Source organism: Aquarana catesbeiana, linkage group LG04 (genome assembly GCF_042186555.1).
Source record: "Aquarana catesbeiana isolate 2022-GZ linkage group LG04, ASM4218655v1, whole genome shotgun sequence".
Taxonomy (NCBI): Eukaryota; Metazoa; Chordata; class Amphibia; order Anura; family Ranidae; genus Aquarana; species Aquarana catesbeiana.
Window position 1 is genome coordinate 515,502,351 of NC_133327.1, and position 25,490 is coordinate 515,527,840.

At 40.6% G+C, this 25,490-nt stretch overlaps 1 protein-coding gene across 10 annotated transcripts in view; it reads right to left on the minus strand.

Moving 5' to 3' along the window:
- The window catches only part of UTRN (utrophin), a 1,071,426-nt gene that overhangs the window by 26,821 nt on the left and 1,019,115 nt on the right, over window positions 1-25,490 (minus strand). For all 10 annotated transcript variants that reach the window (XM_073627744.1, XM_073627752.1, XM_073627745.1 and 7 more), the window contains 3 exons: window positions 23,106-23,171; window positions 9,222-9,380; window positions 5,747-5,990 (listed from right to left, as the gene is read on the minus strand). In XM_073627744.1, coding sequence (XP_073483845.1) covers window positions 5,747-5,990; window positions 9,222-9,380; window positions 23,106-23,171 — 469 coding nt within the window. The remainder of the gene's footprint in view (window positions 1-5,746; window positions 5,991-9,221; window positions 9,381-23,105; window positions 23,172-25,490) is intronic.

Consider the following 25,490-nt stretch of genomic DNA (forward strand, 5'->3'; position numbering starts at 1 on the left):
GGGGAGCCGGAGACCTCGTTACTGGCTATTTCCATCTGAGCTCCCACTTAGGCCTGTGCTCGATTACTAGCTCGAACTAGTGAGCGTTTTAGCATTATTGTGTTACTTAGATAGATTACACATATACACAATACTTGCTGGTATCTCAGCAATACTTGTTTTCTCCCCTCTTTCCTAGTCTCCTTTTCCTCCACCCTATTCTTTCTCTTTCTATCCCCTACTTTAAACACCCTCCTCTTATTATCTATATAGGGGGGCCATGGAGGTGGTGACAGTGTTCTCCATGAACGCAAGGGGGCTAAATACTCCCGAAAAACGACGCATGCTATTAGGTGACCTCCATCGCCATAAGGCTAACGTGGCATTTATACAGGAGACTCACTTTAAAGGGGGTAACATACCAATACTGAAAAATAAATATTATCCAACAGTATACCACTCCACATTTGGTACGACCAAATCCAGAGGGGTGTCTATACTCATCTCGCGTTCTGTGCCCTGGAAGTGTGTAGAGGTTAAAACAGATACAGAAGGACGATACCTGTTCCTCAGAGGAGACATCGGAGGGGTTGAGGTGACACTAGCAAACATATACGCTCCCAACACCCAACAAGAGCAATTCATAGCCAAGACATTAGACATCCTGAGTAGATTCACTAGAGGTCAGTTGATTATTGGAGGAGACTTTAATGTCTCACTGATTCCTTCAGAAGACACCTCATCTGGAACTTCCTCAATCACACCGACAGTTAGGAAACGAATAGCTCGCTCATTACATAGTTCACAACTGATTGACGTATGGAGACTTCAACATCCTACGGAACGTGACTATACTTTTTACTCGACCCCACACAGACAGTATTCTAGAATTGACTTTTTTCTACTTCCCCATGCACAACTACATGCTGTACGAAGTACCTCGATCGGATCTATTACGTGGTCTGACCACGCTCCGATCCTTCTCGCCTATGGCCTTACAGATTGTCTCGGTACCAGGGAACGAAATTGGAGACTAAACGAAAGTCTTTTACAAGATGAAGTGACTCTTAAAGACGTAGTAAAAGAGATAGAGAATTACTTTAAGACAAATGACATTCCTGACAGTAACCCCGGGATGGTATGGGAAGCCCATAAGGCGGTCATACGGGGGGTATTAATCAAACATGGGGCACATATTAAAAGACAGCACTCGTTACAACTGTCAGTGCTTCTTGATGATTTACAAAAAGCAGAAGCAAGACATAAACACACCCAGACCTCTGAGGGAGAAGCAGAACTACTGCTACTACGAGCCAAAATTAACAATACACTCCAGTTTCGAGCTAAAGCGGCGATACAGATTTGCAGGCGCAAGTCCTATGAATCAGGAAATAAGTGTGGCAGACTTCTAGCCAACTCCCTGAAAGAACAGAAATTAGCAAGCTACATCCCGCACATTATATCGCCATCAGGTCAGAAAACCACAATCCCCCGTAAAATAGCTGGGGAATTTAGGGAGTTCTTTGCCTCCCTTTACAACCTACAAAAGCCAGCCACCTCACGTTCCCAAATAGAGACATACCTATGTAAGTCAGGACTGCCCAAATTAACTGATGAAGCCAATACCTTGCTAGAGGAACCCATTTCCGTAGATGAAATAACTTCAGTGATTGGTACTATTAAATTAGGGAAAGCACCAGGTCCAGACGGTTAAACAGCCCAATACTACAAGACTATGTTACCGTACGTCGGTGAACACCTTTACAAATTTTTCAACTCACTGGGTTCGGGAGGGAACATCCCTTGGGATACTTTATCAGCTCACATTGCAGTGATACACAAGGAGGGGAAGGATGCCACTGCCTGTGGGAGCTATAGGCCAATCTCTCTCCTTAACATAGATCTAAAAATTTTTACAAAAATTCTGGCCAATAGACTCCAACAATTTCTTCCATCCCTGATCCACCAGGACCAAGTAGGTTTTATCCCAACTAGGGAGGCCAGGGATAATACTACCAGAGTCCTTAACCTACTACACATAGTCAATCAAAATAAGAACACGTCCATCTTTCTAAGCACAGATGCAGAGAAGGCCTTCGATAGGGTGGATTGGCAATTTATGATCTCTGTCTTAGGTCATGTGGGCATTGGCGACAGGATGATGACTTGGATAAGGTCTCTCTACACTGAACCCACTGCTCGTGTGCGGGTCAATGGTGTGTTGTCAGATGCCTTCATGATCGGGAACGGTACTCGCCAGGGGTGCCCTTTATCCCCACTCCTCTTCGCCCTATCGTTGGAACCCTTCCTGTGCACGGTACGCTCCAATCCGGACATATCTGGGGTAGATGTAGGAGGCACTCAGCAGAAGATTGCTGCCTACGCGGATGACATGATGTTCACCCTTACTAGCCCGCTGATCTCCCTCCCAAACCTTCTGCAGGAGTTTAAGACGTGTGGTAGGTTATCTAATATGAAGATTAATTTCGACAAGTCTGAGGCAATGGGAGTGGCTATCCCTCCACAATCACTTTCAACACTTAGAGACAGCTTTAAATTTAAATGGTCAACGATGGCTCTCAAATATCTGGGAACATTAATCCCCCCAAAAATCTCACAGATATTCACATTGAACTTCCCCCCGTTACTAACTACAGTTCGAGCCCTACTAGCCAAATGGAACACAGGGTTTCATTCATGGTTTGGCAGATGCAATATATTGAAGATGTGTATTCTCCCTAAATTCCTGTACCTTATGCAGGCCCTACCGATCCACATCCCTGCATCGTATTTTGCCCAAACCAGTGCCCTTTTCTTTGAATTCATTTGGAATCGGAAATGCCCCAGACTTAACAGACGACAACTCATGTTACCTAAATTGTTTGGAGGCCTGGCGATACCGGACCTCCGCAAATACTATTACGCAACCCATCTGACTAGACTAGTCGATTGGAACCGCCACCAGTCCTCCAAACAATGGACCAGAATAGAACAATCTCAGTCAAACTTACCCCTCAACAGAGCACCATGGATAGCTCATCTCTTACTTAGAACTCTCAAAAATCACCCCTTGATAGGTCTGACAGTGAATATATGCACCTCTCTATTACTACGTTACCGATTATCATCATTCAACTCCCAGATCCGCCCGATATTGGGCACACCAGAGTTTATACCAGGTTATACAGATCAAATTTTCATCTCTCTAAGAAACTCTAATTGTTTCCAAGCCTCCCACTTCCTTACACAGAGTCGCTGGCCCACTACTGCTAAACTCATGAGTTCAGAAGGACAGTTCAGACTGGACTACTGGAGGGCCGGCCAACTCCAGCACTTTCTTAGGTCGCTCCCTGCCCCTGACAGTTTCTCCCCAACATTGACGACTTACGAGACGTACTTTGAGGAAGTGGGCCCAATGGCTCATACCCTCTCTGCCACTTACCAATTACTGACCACACCAATGGAGGGCTCAAATCTACAATGTATAGAGGCGTGGGAACGAGATCTACGTTGTACATTTACACCCCGTCAAAAACAAAACATCATACATTTCACATATAGATCCTCGATATGCACGAAAACGCAGGAGACTAATTATAAAATTCTCACCAGATGGTATAATACCCCTGCAAAATTACATAAGATTTTCCCTTCTGCTTCGGATCTTTGCTGGAGGTGTCAGAGCGAACGGGGAACACTCCTCCATATCCTCTGGTCCTGCCCTAAATTGGAACAATTTTGGAAGACCGTTCAGAACACAGCACAGAGATTCACTGAGCGACCTATATTGTCGGACCCAGCGATATTCTTGCTCCACGCCTCTCACGCCCCCAGCAAGGCCTACAAAAAATCGCTCACAAGACACTTGTTTGATGCTGCCAAGGCGTGTATACCCATATTATGGAAATCTAACCAACCTCCCAGGGTTAGCATGTGGGTGAAAAAGGTGGAGGACATCAAAAAAATGGAAGACCTTGTCCTCACGGATAGAAACCAAAATGAGCGGTTCTCCAGGACTTGGGCCGGTTGGAACATGTTCATATTCTCAGATGAGGGACAGAATCTGTTGGGTGGAGGCCCTTCCACCTAGTCCCTGTGGATTCTTAAAACAGAGGCTATTGAGGGATACAGAGGAACTTAGCTGGTCGAAGTGGGTATCTTAGCTGCCTTCATGTGCCCCCCCTCTCTCTCTCTCCCTCTCTCTTTCCCCCCTTCCTTCTCTCCTCCCTTTTTCCTCTACTCCTACATCTATTCCTCTCAACTTCCCACACCTTTCCTTCCCCTTTATCTCCCGAATATCTATACACTATGCTCTCTTTAACACTCCATCCTTTGATTTCTACTTTCTTTTTGTGTATGTGTGTGGTCTTTTTGAATTGGTTATTTGTATCGGAAAATGGAGTGGGAGGGTACTAGTGGCTACAATAACATCAAACCATAAGATATTGGGGTCACGCAGGAATGTCATTGAGGTCCAAATGTAAGATTCCGAAATTATGTAATAACAGAGGCTGCGACCTCATTTTCATTTTCATTTTACTTTTATACCATTAGAGGCTGCGTCCTCGCCACACCTCGCTACCTTTATCTTTGTTGATGTATGCAATTGTAGTGCCCTCTCCGGTAGTTGAATAAAACTTATATTTGAAAAAAAAAAAAAAAAAAAAACAAACAAAATAAATTTACACATTCTGACATGCATGGGGATACTACATATGTTTGCGTTGTAGGAAGGGGATTTTTTTTTTACATTTCTAGAGAGCCCCCTCACACACATTCTGCAGAGGAGATACCTGGAAAGTTCTCTGAGTGATCACTGTGATTGGCTAAATCAGTGATCTTGCGACAGGGAGCCCATCTCACCAGCTCACGATTGTTAGTGACCAGAAGCTATTGGTTACAGCTCGGTCTCAGTGCTGGGGCCATGTGATCCACCAACACAAACACAAGTACGCATATATGTTTCAGCACGCATAAGGCCCAATCCGTGTTGCCACATATGCGGTATGCATACAGTGGGCATTAAAGGGTAAATTAGGTTGATATACATAGATTGAAACAGGAATAGCTATTCCTGCTACTACAACAGTAAATCCAAAAGTCACTAAAAAACAGCAGGAAATTATTTACAGTAATAGAAGAAAAAATAAAAATAATGATCTAAAGCTGAATTTGATTACTCTGGAAAATGTGGACACATAATGCAAACCTAAACAAATACATACTAAAGCCCACTCATTGTAAACGATGACCCATATGGATCCTCTTGGCCAAGTGCCCATTGCACTATGGACTCCAGTCTTTACTGTTAGGTTTATGGGGTTTTGAAATAGAACTATAATAAGCTTTGCTTACAATAAAGTGTATGATGTTGTATAAGAAGACTTGCACCTTTGCCTTGGGGGTCCTAAAGTATATCTAAAACCAACATTTTATTAGCTTTGTATTGCACAGAGTAAAAAATGTTTAGAACATCTCTCAAGTCTTAATTACTGTCTGTGCGATACTGATCAAGTTTACCCTTACTGACTATCAATATACTGATATGTTTTTGTACTTTGGATTTGTGACCTTGTGTTTATACGTATGAATGTATCTATGGCTGCTAAGACATCATCACTTAGACCTGTAGAACTGCCATCTAAATATTGGATTGTTTAGTTTCTTTTTATAATTTATAGATTCATTATGAATAACTTGATGTGTATACTGATGTATAAATACAAAGTCACAAAAGTCAACGTGTAAAATATATATTGTTTGGTACCTGCTCCAATAACTGGCGAAGCCGTTGAAGTTGGGACTCTAGTTGCTTGTTATGATCTTCCAGAATTTGCATCCTGGCTTCCAGTCGGCCTTTGTGCTGTCTTAGTAGTTTTGCCTCAGCAATAAGTTCTGCATCCTCAGATGTGTGCTGCAGAGATGCCAGAGAATCGGGGGGTGAGGACGGAGGGCTCAGCCCTCTTCCCAAATGCTGTGCTTTCAGCTGTTCATATTCAATCTTCAAATTCCTAAAAAAATGTGTATTTTGCATGTCATATACAAAAGAGTGAATCTAAATGAACAGTGCTATATCATGTCAAAAGTTGAATTTTCAGACAAGATCAGTGGATTATTATATTTCTCATAGACTCGGACAGTGAGATCATATATCTTCCCTCATTGCAGCCATTAAAATGCCAACAAAGCGCTACTGATTTCAACAGATTAAGCATTCCCTGTTGAGAATATAACACCTTCATAACAACCCCAGCAAAGGACAGGGAAAGCATGCATGCCTACATGAGCTTGTCTCCAGACTCAGCTAATAAGCCAAAAGATGATTCAAAGACCAGCATTCACTGCTAACTACATATCAGCTTTTGGTGGTATTTCACCACCTAATTTGTCAAAATACTGTTTATAAACCCAAAATAAGTATTGCATTTGAGGAAAGCTGAAAACAGATAGTTTAAAGCAGACCTTGCAGTCTGTGAAAAGTCAGCTTATTAGCTTATTAGGTGCCCCCTTACTGAAAAGCAGCAAAAAAAAAAAAAAAAAGAAGATAGACAATATACTTCCCTTTCCTCCAGCTTCTGTGGTTCAGGGGCTGACATAATCATACTGTCGATGAGATCCCGGGGAAGGCTAAGTACTCCTTATCTGGTGAGAAGGCACTGCTGCACAGTACTGTGAGTAAGAGTGGAGTACTCCATGTTCCCCAAATCTTGATGGAAGAAGGATGAGGTCACCCTTGCCCAGGCACCACAAGTGGAACCCATGGGTAGGTTATGTATACTATGCAACTTGTTTTGGTCCCCTATAGTTTTGTTCTCCAATATCTATGCTGCTTTTCTGCAAGGGAGTAGGGGGCTTTAAAAATGTAGATTTTGCACTTTAGATCCACTTTTACCACCTTCCTGACTGCCATACATATATATATCTATAGATATATATCTATATAGATATATATCTATAGATATATATATCCTCGTCGGTAAGCAGTTATACCAGTATCATGGCTACAGCTGCATTGGCTTTTCTGTAAAAGTGATCTAAGCAGTTCTGCAGCCTCTCTTTGGGGCAATCAAGAAGCCCAGGACTGCTGCATCCTGTGTGGCTGGCTGAGTACAGAGGTGGAGAAAGTACATCTGTACTTTCCCCTCCACTGTGACGAAAGAAGTAATACACGTCACTTCCAGTTTCAGTTACTGGCTAGTGAAGAACCTGATAAAACCAATTTAGTTTTTTTTGAGCAGATGCTTTATAATGGCAGAGGAAAGATCTGAAGTCTAATAGACTCCAGATCTCTCCTCAAAAATTACCTGTCACTGCCCATGTTATCCTGAGGGATGTTGTTCATTCCTTGTGAAAGCAAAAGCATTCTTCATTTACAACATTTTTCTCACCTGCCTAAAACTTTTGCATAGGCTAGGGGTAAATTATAATAAAAATGCAGCATTTACACTCCGTTACTTAGAATAAGTACATCACTTAAAAAGATATGAAAGAAATTAACAATGGTATTCCAAAGGCAAGAGATTTAAAAAAAAAAATGTGTCAACTATGTTATGTCACCTAACCACTATGAAAACTTTAAGAAAAAGAGATTAAAGAGTGGAAAATGTGGATTGCAAAACTATAGAGCGATAATATGTCAGACAGAAATAAAGGTAGGTTGTTAGTAAGGTTATGAAAGTGGTGAAGAGGGTATAGCAGTCATTAAATAAATAATTTCCAAAATCAGTGACAATAATGACAGTTAATATGTTGGTGATCTGTTTCTAGCACTTACAACCAGTGATTTCTGACTAATTACCATCCGTGCCTAAGGGGTGTTTTTCTCTACTGCTACTTTCTTAAGTGCTTTTTCCGTCTTTGGCTCTTTTTATTTTTTTCTTGTCTTTGTATTTCCTTGACCTAACAGGTGGAATATCATATGACCTATATACTGTCGATGAAAGCTATATTATTATATAGTGTATGAAGCCGATATCTGAAACTTGTGCCATTCTACATCTTGTTCTACAGTGGTTATATAATGTTTTACTGCTGTGTGTCTTTCTTACACTGTAAAATAAAAAACCTTGTTTCAATAAAAAATATCTGACATAAAAAAAATATATATATTGGTGATCTGGAAATCAACTGTGACTATGAACCTTATACAAGTTCGTGTTTTGTCAATTTTACTGCTAATGCCCTGTACACACAATCGGACATTGATCGGACATTCCGACAACAAAATCCATTGATTTTTTCCGACGGATGTTGGCTCAAACTTGTCTTGCATACACACGGTCGCACAAAGTTGTTGGAAAATCTGATCGTTCTGAACGCGGTGACGTAAAACACGTACGTCGGGACTATAAACGGGGCAGTAGCCAATAGCTTTCGTCTCTTAATTTATTCTGAGCATGCATGGCACGTTGTGCGTCAGATCTGTGTACACACGATCGGAATTTAACCGATCGGATTTTGTTGTCGGAAAATTTTATAGCCTGCTCTCAAACTTTGTGTGTCGGAAATTCCGATGGAAAAAGTCAGATGGAGCCCACACACGATCGGAATTTCCGACAACACAATCCGATCACACTTTTTCCGTCAGAAAATCCGACCGTGTACACTTTGTGCATATGCAAAAATGGCAGATTGCCGCTGCCAATTCCTAACCTGTGTAATAATCTGGCCTTGGCTGCACCTGGATCACAAATAACAAATGTGTTTTCTTTTTTTGTCTCCATCATTACTTTTTCATCACTGCCATCTAGATATATGGGTATTTTATTCCATAAGTAATTATTTCATTATTGACACTTTGCATAAAATGTTGCATGTGTTAGGGTTTTGTGAACTGATGCTTAAGGTGTATGTAAGCCCCAGATCAATGTTTCCTACCTGGAGGTTCTGCCAGTAACAGCACTTCCAGTTGCAGGCTGACACTGCTAAGCCACTATCTCTAAAGTAGTGGCTTAGCAGTGTCGGTCTGCATCAGGAAATTCTGTTACTGGCAGGATCTCCATGTAAGAAACATTGCAACAGATTCACAAATCAATATTTGTTTACGAAATCTGTATACAGTGAGACACAATGCCAAACATACTAAAAAATAGATTTTGGATTTGCACACACTATAAGAGTGATGTTACCATCATACTAGGCATATAATAATGTAATCACTGTATCTGGGATCGGGAATTAAAAAATTTAAATTTGCAATATTGAGTGGTAAATACTCATCATGCAGAGATCTTGACACATACCTTTGTTCTTCCTCTAGATCAGCAATGATCTGTTCCAGTTCTCCTCGTTCTTCTCGTTCTACTGATTTTAGGATCTGAGAAGGACTTTGTGGCTGACCTAAAGGTGATTCTCCTCCCAAAGTGTGACAGTAATGCTGGATAAGAGCATGTTCATCATCTCTGAAAATGTAAATCAAATATTTATAGGCATAACTAAGTACTTTAAATCACTTCAAGGCAAAAAGTAGTTAAACAGAGTTTATTTTCCTGTATCCAGGTAAACCTAGTATGTTGTAGCTTGCTCACAATTTTTGGATGCTAATACACCACGGAGATTTGTACATGCATAAATCTCTATAGTTTGTGTGAAATGCAACACTGGGAAAACTCTTACAACTTATTGTTTTATTAAAAGTATTAGGATAGTGAACTGTTTCCAAAATATTCAAAGCATAAATTCTTTTATTGTTTCCTTCAAGCAGATTTTCTTAGTTCTGTCCCTCAAATAGCTCTAACATGTTTGAGGCTTAAGCAAACTCTGTTATTTGAAGACTGCAAAATGCCCAAGGTCAGGATGGACAGACCAACAGATAGACACATATATATATATATATATATATATATATATATATATATATATATATATATAGATCTATGAGAAAAAAATCTATGTAAAAGATGTAAAGTCAGGTACACACATGCCGAAAATTGGTCCCTTTCAGGCAGGAAGTGGCCGATTTTTGGTCTGTGTGTACTCCTCTCTCTATTCAACAGAAGCCAGTCTGGAAAAACAGTATTTGATTAGCGCTTGCAGTCAATGGCTGCAGCGCTGATCTGTGTATTTTGACAGGGGGGGGGGGGGAGCCCATGCTGTCAGAATGCAATAGTGTGGCATGGAAATCATTGCATCCACATCGCCTATGTGATCACAAGGATCTGTCACTTTTTTTTTGTTCAACCTGCTGCTAGAATGAAACAAAAAAAGTGTGCATGTATACTCAGCTTAAGTCTCTAAAATTTCCCAACTGATCCACAAGTCTTTATTAATTCCACTATCAAGTCCTCAAGTACACCTGGCAGGTAAATTAATCTGTGTTCCTGAGTGCCTTTTGCTGTTTCATTCTGAAAAATCCTCAAACACAAGGTTGATTTACTTAGTTAGATGAGGATCTTCAGAGAATAAATTCAATATTCCCTTTAATTATCCAATCATGTGCAAAGCAAATTCCTGTTTACTTACTGTTTTTTATATGCATATGTTGCCTTATGAGTTTATGTGAAATCTCCATTAATAGCTGTAAAATATTGTAATTATGAATATATTTCATTTAGCTTGTATCTATGGAGGGCGTGTAACATAGCTTCATAGAAGTGTCTAAGCTTGTGTATACAAACAATGGGACCCAAACCTCATTGTTCTACATATACCCACTTCAAAGGTATCCCATGTTTGAATATGAAATGAGTGGCCGTGGCCAGTCTGTCATGCATACTTAATTTCCTTGAAAATGTAATCTACTTACAAGATTAAGTTTCCTGCTCAAAATAGTCTGGGACAAGGATTTGCATTAAAGGGGCGGACCTATGTAAAGTATAGGGATTGGAGATGTAGCCAGTCCTTACCCAGGATTAGAGAGGCCCACCAATCAGAGCCACGCCATGCCAACCAATGAGGCATCAGCCTGTAATGATATACACAGAATAGAAGGGAGGGAAACACACACTTTATGGTAGAGCAGCCACCAGAATGGAACCTTGGTGGAAATGGTAACTATGAGAAAGGTCTGCTTTTTACTTGTAATTAAATATGTTTGTCTTATGTCTTTTATGTCCTACTGTTTGTAGATTAATGTTTTAAGAAATATACTCTGTATTCCTTCATGTAATCCATGATTTTTACCCTTTCCCTGTACAAATAGATTGTGTGTATTAGTCTAGGCCTACTTTACTATATACCAATACATTTTTGTTATTGTGTTAAAGCTTTCACTCATGATCAAAGAACTCTCATTTAACCCAAATCATATCTGAGAGATAATACATCTCAAATATAGTAAACGGGCAACATATATAACTGGAAAACTAAAGTCAATATTCACACAATTTATTGTGTGAAGATTCTAAACTCCCTTAGTAAATTGGCTCAAACATTTTAGAGGTATTTGAGGGACAGAACTAAGAAAAGCTGCTTGAAGGAAACAACAAAAGAATATATTCTCCAAATATTTTGAAAACAGTTCACTATCCTAATACTTTTACTTTCAAATATTTTAGAAAGAGAAATACTTTTACTTTTAGATTCCACTTGAATGTACTGTTCTATTATACATAGCTATACATAACATTTTGCCTTCAGGTATTTGTTAGGCATCATATTCAACAGAAGCAAAACAAAGATCCTAATATTCCAAATTAAAAAAATCTTAGCTCAGCACTGAAGATTGTTTTTTGAAATCCTTAAAATATGTTCATACATATTATATATTACACCTAACATTGTTGACTGCATTAGAAAACCTGTACTCTCTTTTCAAGATAAGTTGACTTCATTCATATTGATTTTAAGCATTGTCAACTAGGTTCCTGAACCAAATGTCTTGAGTTATCAAAAAAAGAGGAACTTCACCAAATATTGTACAAATAAAAGGCAGCAACTACAAATATTATAACCCTTTGACCTTTAAAGTGGTTGTAAAGGTTCAAGGTTTTTTACCTTCTATGCATGAAGGTAAAAAACCTTCTGTTTGCAACCGCCCCCAAATACTTACCTGAGACCCATAGCGATCCAGGGATGTGCATGAGAACCTCGGCTCTCCGGGGACTCTCCCTCCTCATTGGCTGAGGCAGCAATGGGAGCCATTGGCTCCTGTCAATCACAGCAAGTAAGCTAATGAAAGGGGGGCGAGCCATGGTGCTGTGTGTGAATGATCATGCAGAGCAATGTGCGGGGAGCGAGCCTGCTTGTGACGTGATCCCAGGAGGCTGCAGATAAGGGGCAGGTCAAACTGACATCATATTTGCTAATGTGAGGATGAAAGAGCTAGTGTTAGAGGGACGCTGGACATGGATTTTAACAGGTCATCAGAATACAAAGTCATTACTTGAGCCCAATCAGCCTATATTTAGCAGCTCACCACAAAGATGAGGACCCCCCAGAAGAGAACATTCAATTGTACTGTGAACACCAGCACTGACATTTACAATGACATCTGCCTGCAGATAAGTCTGCTTAGGAGTATTTTTGAGTCCATTTTACATTCTGCCATTTACAATGCCTTGATGAAGGGGAATTGTAGCCCCTGAAGCACGTTGCCTGTCTTTTGCCCTGCTTGTTTTTACCAGATGAACAATAAATACTTTGGACTCCTAAGGATTTTTTCATTTGGCACTCTCTTAGACCTATTAAACTAGATTAGGATTAGGGAAGTGGGAGCAAATACAACAAAAAAAAAGATAATCACTCCCAGATAAAATATTTAATTATGTAGCGTGCTAAGTAAGAAAGGATAATGCACACTTTCATTTTCAGGTGAAGGTCCACTTTAGTATAGTGCTTATGGTGGTCATGACTTTGAGCATTTATGAACAGTACCTGCTAGGGAAATTGTATGCAGTTTAACAACATTATGTATTTTTTTTCTCTTTCTTCACATACATGCTAAGGAAGACTCTTTGTTTGTGAAGAAGTCTTTAACCACTTGCCGACCGCCGCACGACTATATACGTCGACAGAGCGGCACGGGCAGGCAAAAGGACGTATATGTACGTCCTTGCCTGCCCGCGGGTGGGGGGTCCGATCGGACCCCCCCCCGGTGCCTGCGGCGGTCGGCAAATCTCCCCCGGCGATCGGAGGTGAGGGGGAGGCCATCCATTCGTGGCCCCCCCCTCGCGATCGCTCTCAGCCAATGGGATCATTTCCCTGCCTCTGTATTGTACACAGAGGCAGAGGAAATGATGTCATCTCTCCTCGGCTCGGTATTTTCCGTTCCGGGCCGAGGAGAGAAGACTGCAATGTAAGTGCACCAACACACCACACACAGTAGAACATGCCAGGCACACTAAACACCCCGATCCCCCCCCCGATCGCCCCCCGATCCCCCCCCAATCACCCCCCCCCCCCCTGTCACAAACTGACACCAGCAGGTTTTTTTTTTTTTTTTTTTTTTTCTGATTACTGTATTGGTGTCAGTTTGTGACAGTTACAGTGTCAGGGCAGTGAGTGTTAGGCCCCCTGTAGGTCTAGGGTACCCCCCTAACCCCCCCTAATAAAGTTTTAACCCCTTGATCACCCCCTGTCACCAGTGTCGCTAAGCGATCATTTTTCTGATCGCTGTATTAGTGTCGCTGGTGATGCTAGTTAGGGACGTAAATATTTAGGTTCGCCGTCAGAGTTTTATAGCGACAGGGACCCCCATATACTATCTAATAAATGTTTTAACCCCTTGATTGCCCCCTAGTTAACCCTTTCACCACTGATCACTGTATAACCGTTACGGGTGACGCTGGTTAGTTTGTTTATTTTTTATAGTGTCAGGGAACCCGCCGTTTATTACCGAATAAAGATTTAGCCCCCTGATCGCCCGGCGGTGATATGCGTCGCCCCAGGCAGGGTCAGATTAGCGCCAGTACCGCTAACACCCACGCACGCAGCATACGCCTCCCTTAGTGGTATAGTATCTGATCGCATCAATATCTGATCCGATCAGATCTATACTGGCGTCCCCAGCAGTTTAGGGTTCCCAAAAACGCAGTGTTAGCGGGATCAGCCCAGATACCTGCTAGCACCTGCGTTTTGCCCCTCCGCCCAGCTCGGCCCAGCCCACCCAAGTGCAGTATCGATCGATCACTGTCACTTACAAAACACTAAACGCATAACTGCAGCGTTCGCTGAGTCAGGCCTGATCCCTGCGATCGCTAACAGTTTTTTTGGTAGCATTTTGGTGAAATGGCAAGCACCAGCCCCAGGCAGCGTCAGGTTAGTGCCAGTACCGCTAACACCCACGCACCGTACACCTCCCTTAGTGGTATAGTATCTGAACGCATCAATATCTGATCCGATCAGATCTATACTAGCGTCCCCAGCAGTTTAGGGTTCCCACAAACGCAGTGTTAGCGGGATCAGCCCAGATACCTGCTAGCAACTGCGTTTTACCCCTCCGCCCGGCCCAGCCCAGCCCACCCAAGTGCAGTATCGATCGATCACTGTCACTTACAAAACACTAAACGCATAACTGCAGCGTTCGCAGAGTCAGGCCTGATCCCTGCGATCGCTAACAGTTTTTTTTGTAGCGTTTTGGTGAACTGGCAAGCACCAGCCCCAGGCAGCGTCAGGTTAGTGCCAGTAGCGCTAACACCCACGCACGCACTGTACTCCTCCCTTAGTGGTATAGTATCTGAACTGATCAATATCTGATCCGATCAGATCTATACTGGCGTCCCCAGCAGTTTAGGGTTCCCAAAAACGCAGTGTTAGCGGGATCAGCCCAGATACCTGCTAGCACCTGTGTTTTGCCCCTCCGCCCGGCCCAGCCCAGCCCACCCAAGTGCAGTATCGATCGATCACTGTCACTTACAAAACACTAAATGCATAACTGCAGCGTTCGCAGAGTCAGGCCTGATCCCTGCGATCGTTAACAGTTTTTTTGGTAGCGTTTTGGTGAACTGGCAAGCGCCAGCGGCCTAGTACACCCCGGTCGTAGTCAAACCAGCACTGCAGTAACACTTGGTGACGTGGCGAGTCCCATAAGTGCAGTTCAAGCTGGTGAGGTGGCAAGCACAAGTAGTGTCCCGCTGCCACCAAAAAGACAAACACAGGCCCGTCGTGCCCATAATGCCCTTCCTGCTGCATTCGCCAATCCTAATTGGGAACCCACCACTTCTGCAGCGCCCGTACTTCCCCCATTCACATCCCCAACCAAATGCAGTCGGCTGCATGAGAGGCATTTTTATGTCCTCCCGAGTACCCCTACCCAGCGAACCCCCCCAAAAAAGATGTTGTGTCTGCAGCAAGCGCGGATATAGGCGTGACACCCGCTATTATTGTCCCTCCTGTCCTGACAATCCTGGTCTTTGCATTGGTGAATGTTTTGAACGCTACCATTCACTAGCTGAGTATTAGCGTAGGGTACAGCATTGCACAGACTAGGACACACTTTCACAGGGTCTCCCAAGATGCCATCGCATTTTGAGAGACCCGAACCTGGAACCGGTTACAGTTATAAAAGTTACAGTTACAAAAAAAGTGAAAAAAAAAAAAAAAAAAACACAAACAAAAATATAAAATAAAAAATAATAGTTGTCGTTTTATTGTTCTCTCTCTATTCTCTCTCTCTCTATTCTCTCTATTGTTCTGCTCTTTTTTACTGTATTCTATTCTGCAATGTTTTATTGTTATTATGTTTTATCATGTTTGCTTTTCAGGTCTGCAATTTTTTATACTTTACCGTTTACTGTGCTTTATTGTTAACCATATTTTTGTCTGAGTACAGCATTCACGACTTTGAGTGGTTATACCAGAATGATGCTTGCAGGTTTAGGTATCATCTTGGTATCATTCTTTTCAGCCAGCGGTCGGCTTTCATGTAGAAGCAATCCTAGCGGCTAATTAGCCTCTAGACTGCTTTTACAAGCAGTGGGAGAGAATGCCCCCCCCCCCCCCCACCGTCTTCCGTGTTTTTCTCTGGCTCTCCTGTCTCAACAGGGAACCTGAGAATGCAGCCGGTGATTCAGCCAGCTGACCATAGACCTGATCAGAGACCAGAGTGGCTCCAAACATCTCTATGGCCTAAGAAACCGGAAGCTACGAGCATTTTATGACTTAGATTTCGCCGGATGTAAATAGCGCCATTGGGAAATTGGGGAAGCATTTTATCACACCGATCTTGGTGTGGTCAGATGCTTTGAGGGCAGAGGAGAAATCTAGGGTCTAATAGACCCCAATTTTTTCAAAAAAGAGTACCTGTCACTACCTATTGCTATCATAGGGGATATTTACATTCCCTGAGATAACAATAAAAATGATTAAAAAAAAAAAAAAATGAAAGGAACAGTTTTAAAATAAGATAAAAAAGCAAAAAAATAATAAAGAAAAAAAAAAAAAAAAAAAAAAAAAAAGCACCCCTGTCCCCCCTGCTCTCGCGCTAAGGCGAACGCAAGCGTCGGTCTGGCGTCAAATGTAAACAGCAATTGCACCATGCATGTGAGGTATCACCGCGACGGTCAGATCGAGGGCAGTAATTTTAGCAGTAGACCTCCTCTGTAAATCTAAAGTGGTAACCTGTAAAGGCTTTTAAAGGCTTTTAAAAATGTATTTATTTTGTTGTCACTGCACGTTTGTGCACAGTTGTAAAGCATGTCATGTTTGGTATCCATGTACTCGGCCTAAGATCATCTTTTTTATTTCATCAAACATTTGGGCAATATAGTGTGTTTTAGTGCATTAAAATGTAAAAAAGTGTGTTTTTTCCCCAAAAAATGCGTTTGAAAAATCGCTGCGCAAATACTGTGTGAAAAAAAAAAATTAAACACCCACCATTTTAATCTGTAGGGCATTTGCTTTAAAAAAATATATAATGTGTGGGGGTTCAAAGTAATTTTCTTGCAAAAAAAAATAATTTTTTCATGTAATCAAAAAGTGTCAGAAAGGGCTTTGTCTTCAAGTGGTTAGAAGAGTGGGTGATGTGTGACATAAGCTTCTAAATGTTGTGCATAAAATGCCAGGACAGTTCAAACCCCCCCAAATGACCCCATTTTGGAAAGTAGACACCCCAAGCTATTTGCTGAGAGGCATGTCGAGTCCATGGAATATTTTATATTGTGACACAAGTTGCGGGAAAGAGACAAATTATTATTATTTTTTTTTTTTTTTGCACAAAGTTGTCACTAAATGATATATTGCTCAAACATGCCATGGGAATATGTGAAATTACACCCCAAAATACATTCTGTTGCTTCTCCTGAGTACGGGGATACCACATGTGTGAGACTTTTTGGGAGCCTAGCCGCGTACGGGACCCCGAAAACCAAGCACCGCCTTCAGGCTTTCTAAGGGCGTAAATTTTTGATTTCACTCTTCACTGCCTATCACAGTCTCGGAGGCCATGGAATGCCCAGGTGGCACAAACCCCCCCCCAAATGACCCCATTTTGGAAAGTAGACACCCCAAGCTATTTGCTGAGAGGTATAGTGAGTATTTTGCAGACCTCACTTTTTGTCACAAAGTTTTGAAAATTAAAAAAAGAAAAAAAAAATTTTTTTTTTTGTCTTTCTTCATTTTCAAAAACAAATGAGAGCTGCAAAATACTCACCATGCCTCTCAGCAAATAGCTTGGGGTGTCTACTTTCCAAAATGGGGTCATTTGGGGGGGTTTTGTGCCACCTGGGCATTCCATGGCCTCCGAAACTGTGATAGGCAGTGAAGAGTGAAATCAAAAATGTACACCCTTAGAAATCCTGAAGGCGGTGATTGGTTTTCGGGGTCCCGTACGCGGCTAGGCTCCCAAAAAGTCCCACACATGTGGTATCCCCATACTCAGGAGAAGCAGCTAAATGTATTTTGGGGTCCAATTCCACATATGCCCATGACCTGTGTGAGCAATATATCATTTAGTGACAACTTTGTGCAAAAAAAAAAAAAAAAAAAAAATAAATTGTCACTTTCCCGCAACTTGTGTCAAAATATAAAATATTCCATGGACTCAACATGCCTCTCAGCAAATAGCTTGGGGTGTCTACTTTCCAAAATGGGGTCATTTGGGGGGGGTTTGTGCCATCTGGGCATTTTATGGCCTTCAAAACTGTGATAGGTAGTGAGGAGTAAAATCAAAAATGTACGCCCTTAGAAATCCTGAAGGCAGTGATTGGTTTTCGGGGCCCCGTATGCGGCTAGGCTCCCAAAAAGTCCCACACATGTGGTATCCCCATACTCAGGAGAAGCAGCTAAATGTATTTTGGGGTGCAATTCCACATAGGCCCATGGCCTGTGTGAGCAATATATCATTTAGTGACAACTTTTTGTAATTTTGTTTTTTTTTTTTTTTTTTTTTCATTATTCAATCACTTGGGACAAAAAAAATGAATATTCAATGGGCTCAACATGCCTCTCAGCAATTTCCTTGGGGTGTCTACTTTCCAAAATGGGGTCATTTGTGGGGGTTTTGTACTGCCCTGTCATTTTAGCACCTCAAGAAATGACATAGGCAGTCATAAATTAAAGACTGTGTAAATTCCAGAAAATGTACCCTAGTTTGTAGGCGCTATAACTTTTGCGCAAACCAATAAATATACACTTATTGACATTTTTTTTACCAAAGACATGTGGCCAAATACATTTTGGCCTAAATGTATGACTAAAATTGAGTTTATTGGATTTTTTTTAGAACAAAAAGTAGAAAATATCATTTTTTTTCAAAATTTTCGGTCTTTTTCCGTGTATAGCGCAAAAAATAAAAACGGCAGAGGTGATCAAATACCATCAAAAGAAAGCTCTATTTGTGGGAAGAAAAGGACGCAAATTTCGTTTGGTTACAGCATTGCATGACCGCGCAATTAGCAGTTAAAGCGACGCAGTGCCAAATTGTAAAAAGTGCTCTGGTCAGGAAGGGGGTAAATCCTTCCGGGGCTGAAGTGGTTAAATGGGTAAAATATTTCTGGGGTACTGCTGTTAGTGACAAATTTTGGACTTGCCCAATCTATATCAGTGATACACAGGGTCATTTTAAGACACAGGTGGGCTAAGGGCAAACATTACTATAGTGGGGCTTTGAGAGTACACTGTCTAAAGAGGCTGCAGTGGAGATACTTATCAATATTCATCGTGGAACTGCTTGTGCTACAAATGTTGAAGGATAAAAGGATTTGAAAACAAATAATGAGAATGCTCGAATGTTTGGCCAGTCAATGCCTTTTTTGCCTACTCAGGTGATGAACCAGTGCCTATAGCATGCCAGCACTCAATGAGGTACAAAGCTATCGGGTATGCAAGTCTGACTATTTTACAATGGACAGTTTTATGGTGAAATCAGCTATACCTACTGCTTACAATACCTAATTTTTCTGAAGGCATTAGTGTTAAATGTCCATCTATTGTTCGCTGCTGGCCTAGTGCATGATGCTTTAGTAATTTTATAAGATACTATTATAACTATTCTAATCATATTTCAACCTTTAATTTAATTCAACAGTTCTTACACATGTAAATAATGAACCTAACAAGAGGCAGTCACAGTTTAGCATTTACTTGCAATGCTGTCACTTAATATTGTGGTAAAGATTTTGATCTGTCAAGATTAAGATAAGAAAAAACATTCTTATCATTAACCTAGTATTCAGTGCACTGAATGTTCCACTTCAAATGCCCACTTACTTGCTCAACAAAATGTGTAAAGTGCTTTATAATATTCCCAGATGATTAATTTAGAATTCATTAATATGTAGTCTAAAAATCTAACTTAAAAAAAACAGTCAGTAGAAAATCCTAATGAGGTGACACTGGCTTCTACACATTGTAGAAACCCAACTGCAGCCAATCCAATAGAACTAATTAAAAAGAAATACATACAATGTTAGCTTATTTACCTATTTTGAGTGTCACATTGTAAAAAAGCAGCTCAGTTTTTTCTCATTTTATATATATATATATATATATATATATATATATATATATATATATATATATATATATATATATATATATATATATATATATATATACACACACATATATGAGTTCTGCCCTTTCTTTACTAAAATGTACCTGAAATTTGCTAACTTAAGGAAACATCTAGAATGTTTATTTATATTTGCAGTGTAAATCTAAAGCCTAGTACACACAACCTGAATGTCAGGCGGGATTGACTGGTTCAATAGAAACCGGCTGACATTCGGGCTGTGTGTATGGAGACGGCAGCCGGTCAGACGAAGGCTCGTGACTGAAAAAGGACTGCCAACCAACTCCCGATTAACAATCTCAGCCATTGGCCGGAGTGTTCTGGCGGGGGGGCTGCCCCCCTGTCGCAACACAATAGCTCAGCAGGGGAACTCGCTGTAATAACATTGGATTGTTAGTACAGTAGCTCTGACCTGAGCTGTCAGTTGTTTTTTTTTTGTTCAACCTGCTGGGTTGAACAAAAAAAAGTAATAAGTGTGTGTACGAGACTTAAGGCACTGTGCTTCTCACAGCCAGTCTCAGAAGATATGGAGGGATATTTGGTGATGTCATTACTGTGCAGATTTCAGGGATTGGATTTACCTTCTTCTGCTTCATGTTTAATGTGGATCTGTGATTCTCCACACCTCCTGCTGCTTCTCAATTTTTCCCAAACAAGTTTTCAATGGGGGCAGTTCTTTAGGAGGTACAGTTTATACATTTCAAGTCTTCTTTAAAGTGTAGGAAAAACAGTAATGTAGCGATTCCTTGCCATAGTAAGGCCTTGGTTCAAAACACACAAGGACACTATCATCATGCTTATTTGGCTAATGAGCTTCCACCTCAAATACCACTAGAGTGCTTGTCCGACTATCCTAAATAGACACCTTAGCCATAAGATTCATCATATACAGAGGTTGAAGAGCATTCATTGTTCTCTGTAATTACTAGGTTTGCACAAACACATATAGGCAAATTAATCATCAAAAAATAAGTCTATGTGCAACCTTCTTCACAAAGCATCACGTTTGATCGTGTAATTTACAATGAGCAGATTATGGGTAATTGATAACAGAGAATACATTTTTGTAAATAACAATTAGCTACAGATCATTAGTACACATCAAGTACACTAGCACCTTTGGCTCTCCTTACACTGTATCAACCTCAAAAAAGTAGGGATCACCAGATTTAAGAGATAGTTTTATTCAGATGCTGTGTTGTGAATATGAGTGTAGTTCTGTTCATTAAACACAGACTATGGCAAGTATTGTGTCCTGACCTGTTTTTAACACACATTAAGACAGTACATTTATGCAGATTGTGTTTTGTAATGCACTGTACTGCAACATAGTGAAATCAATGGGCCAAATAGATTTTTATGACAATTGCAGTGGTTTCCCCAGGGTAACTAGCTGAGTTATACCACTGGGAACCATTAAGATGTAAACACGGGCTCAATGAGCATTAGAGCTGCAGAACAAATATTGTTCTAGTCAGAAGGCATAATTTACAGCTGCTATGGGGGCTCAGTAATTATTTAGAGAACAATTATCATATCCTTCATCTTCTACAGAACAGACCTAACTGACAGCAATTATATTATAAAAACTCTCTCTGACTGCATTTAGATATCTGTCACTATTCAGTTTTCACTTGGCATTTAGCTGAGAGCAAAGCCATTGTTCATGTGGATGGTCTGACTGAAGCTACTAATAATTGTTAAAGGTCATTAAGCATAAAGTAAGCTTGTTCAGGTTGTTTCACAATAAAGATTTTTAGTACAGCAAGTCCCCTACATACAAACCTTCAGGTTGCGAAATTTCAAAGATAAGAACATGTGTTCTCATGTCCAATCACATAAGTTAGTTTATGTGTCTGGCATATATTGTCACCTGCGTACATTCTTTATAAGTGGTTTGCTTTTGTATACTTTACTGTACAATACTATATAGAGTACAATAGTACAGTATAATTATTCATGTGAAAAGTACTGAATTATAAACCTATTACAGTACCGCACTTTATAGCCAGTTGTGTTAGCTGGGTACCTAGGCTAACCTTGTTGGACTTACAAACAAACTGGACTTATAAACACGCTCAAGAAACAAAAGTCGTTCGTATGTAGGGAACTTACTGTAGTGTTCCTTGATAAATATATAAGCATTGCTATCAAAATGTATCATTTTTTTTGTATTGAGAGCTCATTCACACTATTGTGCTGAAGTGGCACACCTTGACACAATGCATAGTAATGTGCATTGGTGCAATGAGGTGTCATTCATTTTGAATGGCTCTCTAACATACCTTGTGGACGTGCACTGTCAAAAATTCTACATACGCCTTTTTTAGTGTGTTTTGGTGAGTTAGAAAACACAATCAAAGAAATAATAACACATTGCAAGTTAATGTGCAGCAAAACATATGTGTGCCGACAAAGTGCAATAGTGGGAATGGGTCTTCAAGAAGGAGATATTCCTCCATGTGGAAGAGCTTTTATTCAGTTTATATCACAAAAGATATGGGAAAGAAACATTTATTCACACAAACCATTCTATGAAGTGACATATACAAATAAAAAACTCCAGCAAATGGCTAAATACAAAACTTAAATACAGATACCTTTTTTCCGATCTAAGTATATGTAATTCTGTAGAGCCAACCTTGTGCTTAACACAAGTCAAGAAGATCACTTATTTCCTAGTTCAACCTTACAATTCCTTTAGGCAACCTGTTGGTTCATTGGATGTAATGGATAATGTTAAAGCGTTATTAAAGCCAAAACCAAACATGTAACGTATTGCAGCTTACCAATCATTAGATGCGATGTCTGCATTAGTTTTCTTTTTTAGGCTTTTTTTCCTCTGCATGCTGCACTAAATCACAGGGTACTGTGGTAGCATGCAATCTTGTGCCTGCAAACAGAGTGCCAATATATTGACACCTGCAGCAGATCACTAGGGCATTGCATTTTGAACGCACAGAATTAGAATTTGCCACTCAGCATTCTGGTGTGAACAGGCCCTACAGATTTTTCACCCCCAGGGATAAGATTCAGGGAAAGTGTATTTATTGTGTACTGAAATAAATTTCTGTTTATTTAGTTTATGTTTTCAACATACTTAGTGTTTATAAGCTATATGCAGTTTTAAAATCTTATGGTATCTATATTTTATAATTAGCCTTTGAGACCTACAATGTTTTTTTACCTTTTTTAATGGCTTATTACAATATTCTGCAACCTAACAGATATTACTCACATGCTTCCAGTGGCCGAGCTGCTGTCCGTGAACAAGGATCCATTAGTTCTTTCCATTTGTGCCAGCCTAAAAAAATTATTGTGATTGTTTTAAAAAACAGGGAGGGAAAAACCTTATGTGCCTTAAAGACTAAGTTCACTTCGAAAATAATAAACAAATGCACATTTTTTGCAGGTTTCTTAGGAGACTGTAAGCTATTCCCCCACGATCAGTAGATCGTGGTGCAGGGTCAGGCTTCTGCAGTCTGTCAGTACAGCTGTCTTCCTGTACCTTCCGTATGGGCAGACAGTTATGCCATGTACACATGAGCGGACTTTTCAGCATCAAAGGTCCGACTGTCTTTCCAACAGACTTTCGATGGAGTTACAACGGACTTTTGAATGACTTGCCCACACGCGAACGGACTAAAGTCCAGTCGAAAGTCTGTTGGTTTGAACGTGATGACGTACGAAGGGACTAGAATAAGGAAGTTCATAGCGAGTAGCCAATAGCTGCTCTTGCGTCCTTTTTTGTCCGTTGGACTAGCATATAGACAAACAAATTTTTCAACCTGACTCGAGTCCATCGGAAAGATTTGAAACATATTCTAAATCTAAAGTCCGTCTGATTTTCGACAGAAAAAGTCTGCTGAAGGTCCGATGAAGCCCACACATGGCCGGATTGTCCGACGGATTTGTTCCATCGGACCAGTCCGGGGGAAAAGTCCGGTCGTGTGTACATGGCTTTACTGATGAAGATCAATGAACTAGAAGAGTGCTCATCAGCACCCTCGCAGTTCATTGAGAACTACAAGCTGTCTGTCGCAGTGGTAGACAGTACTTATAGTTCATCCATTCACAGAACTCTCTGAATGAATGACAGGGCTATGTGGGCAGAGCCCTGCACGACTGTGCTGTTTCTGAGTTGTGACAGTGGGTGCAGGGAGAAAATCCTCCATCTGCTACCACAATGGGGGATCAAGACAGGGTGCGGGCAGGTGCTTTAGTAACATATTACATGTTACACCCTAAATATGAAAAGGGGAATTTTTACTTTAACATGGTCCTACACAACCAGGCAGCCCACCCTAACACAAACATAATTGAGAACAATCCAAAGTAATACAAACCATGCTGCACTTATGGACTGTAAGAAAAGTCATGTCATAGCTACAATACATACATGGACAGATGCGGTTAACAGTGAACAGATTTAATTCCTTAACATCTAATTTTTAATACTTGAGCAGATAACAGAGGTGAGGTGAGGTGAACAAATACCCAGGTGGCCAATTAGGTATAAAAACAATCTTACTTTGCTGATAACTGACCTACAGGGGCATTGCAAGGATTACAAAATACCCTGGGAACCACTAATTAAGATACTGAGTGTCACAGTGCACAGTGAGCATGGCCAAAATATGGGCCTGCTTCAGTAGACCCTGAAGTAAGCTTACAAGCTAAAGCCATAGACACCCTTTCACATGGGTGATATGGTCATGTTCACCTGTCAGTTTTTCAAGCTGACCTGATCAGAAACTCTATATAATCTATGGGGAGGTGTATATAAATGGACATGTACCTCTGAGGCTGGGAAAAAAATGAAAAAGATCTGCACACAGATCGGAGATAGTTTGACATAAACAGATGCAAGTCCATTTTCATCTGGTTTCCCATAGACACAACATGGGCCCGGAAAGATCCCATTTTAAAATGTAGTAAAAAACTGAATAGACAAGGATGTCTCAAAAATGATATCTCCCCTATTCTACTCTGATATAGCAGGGGGATCTGTTCACAGATCTCCTACTGAAAGGACTAGATGTCTCCCGTGTGAATTAAGTCATAATATGCATGTCCCACAGCCATAGTACCCACATACAAATGTGTCACATAACATAGACACTACAAGAAAAAATTAAAAGCACCAGTCAGTTAGACATAAAGGTAGGGTTTGAAGGTTAAGAATTAGGCTCTTTACCACAATCTGTGAACAGCAGTGTCTGGGGGACACTATGATCACAGAGCGTGCCACCGCATAGGACAGCCTCCCAGAACTAGCCAGCCACCCTGTAGCCATCATTCAGCTAAAATGCGGTCAGCAAGTGGTTAACAGAGCCAGTAAAAAAATAAAATACAAACTCTATGACCAAGTGCAATAACAAGATTGTTCATACCTACAGCATGAATAATCTCTGTATATGTAGAATATTCAGCATGTAATAGGAGTGTTGGCTTTGTGTAATACTGCTGAAATTGTTTTTCCCTTTTATTGGTTGAACTGGAAGGACTTGTCTCTTTTTTCAACCAGACTAACTATGTAACTATGATACCATTTTCATATTCATTAAATTTCAGTCAGGTAAAGGTACATATAATAACATAATCCTATACAGCTTACTTCATT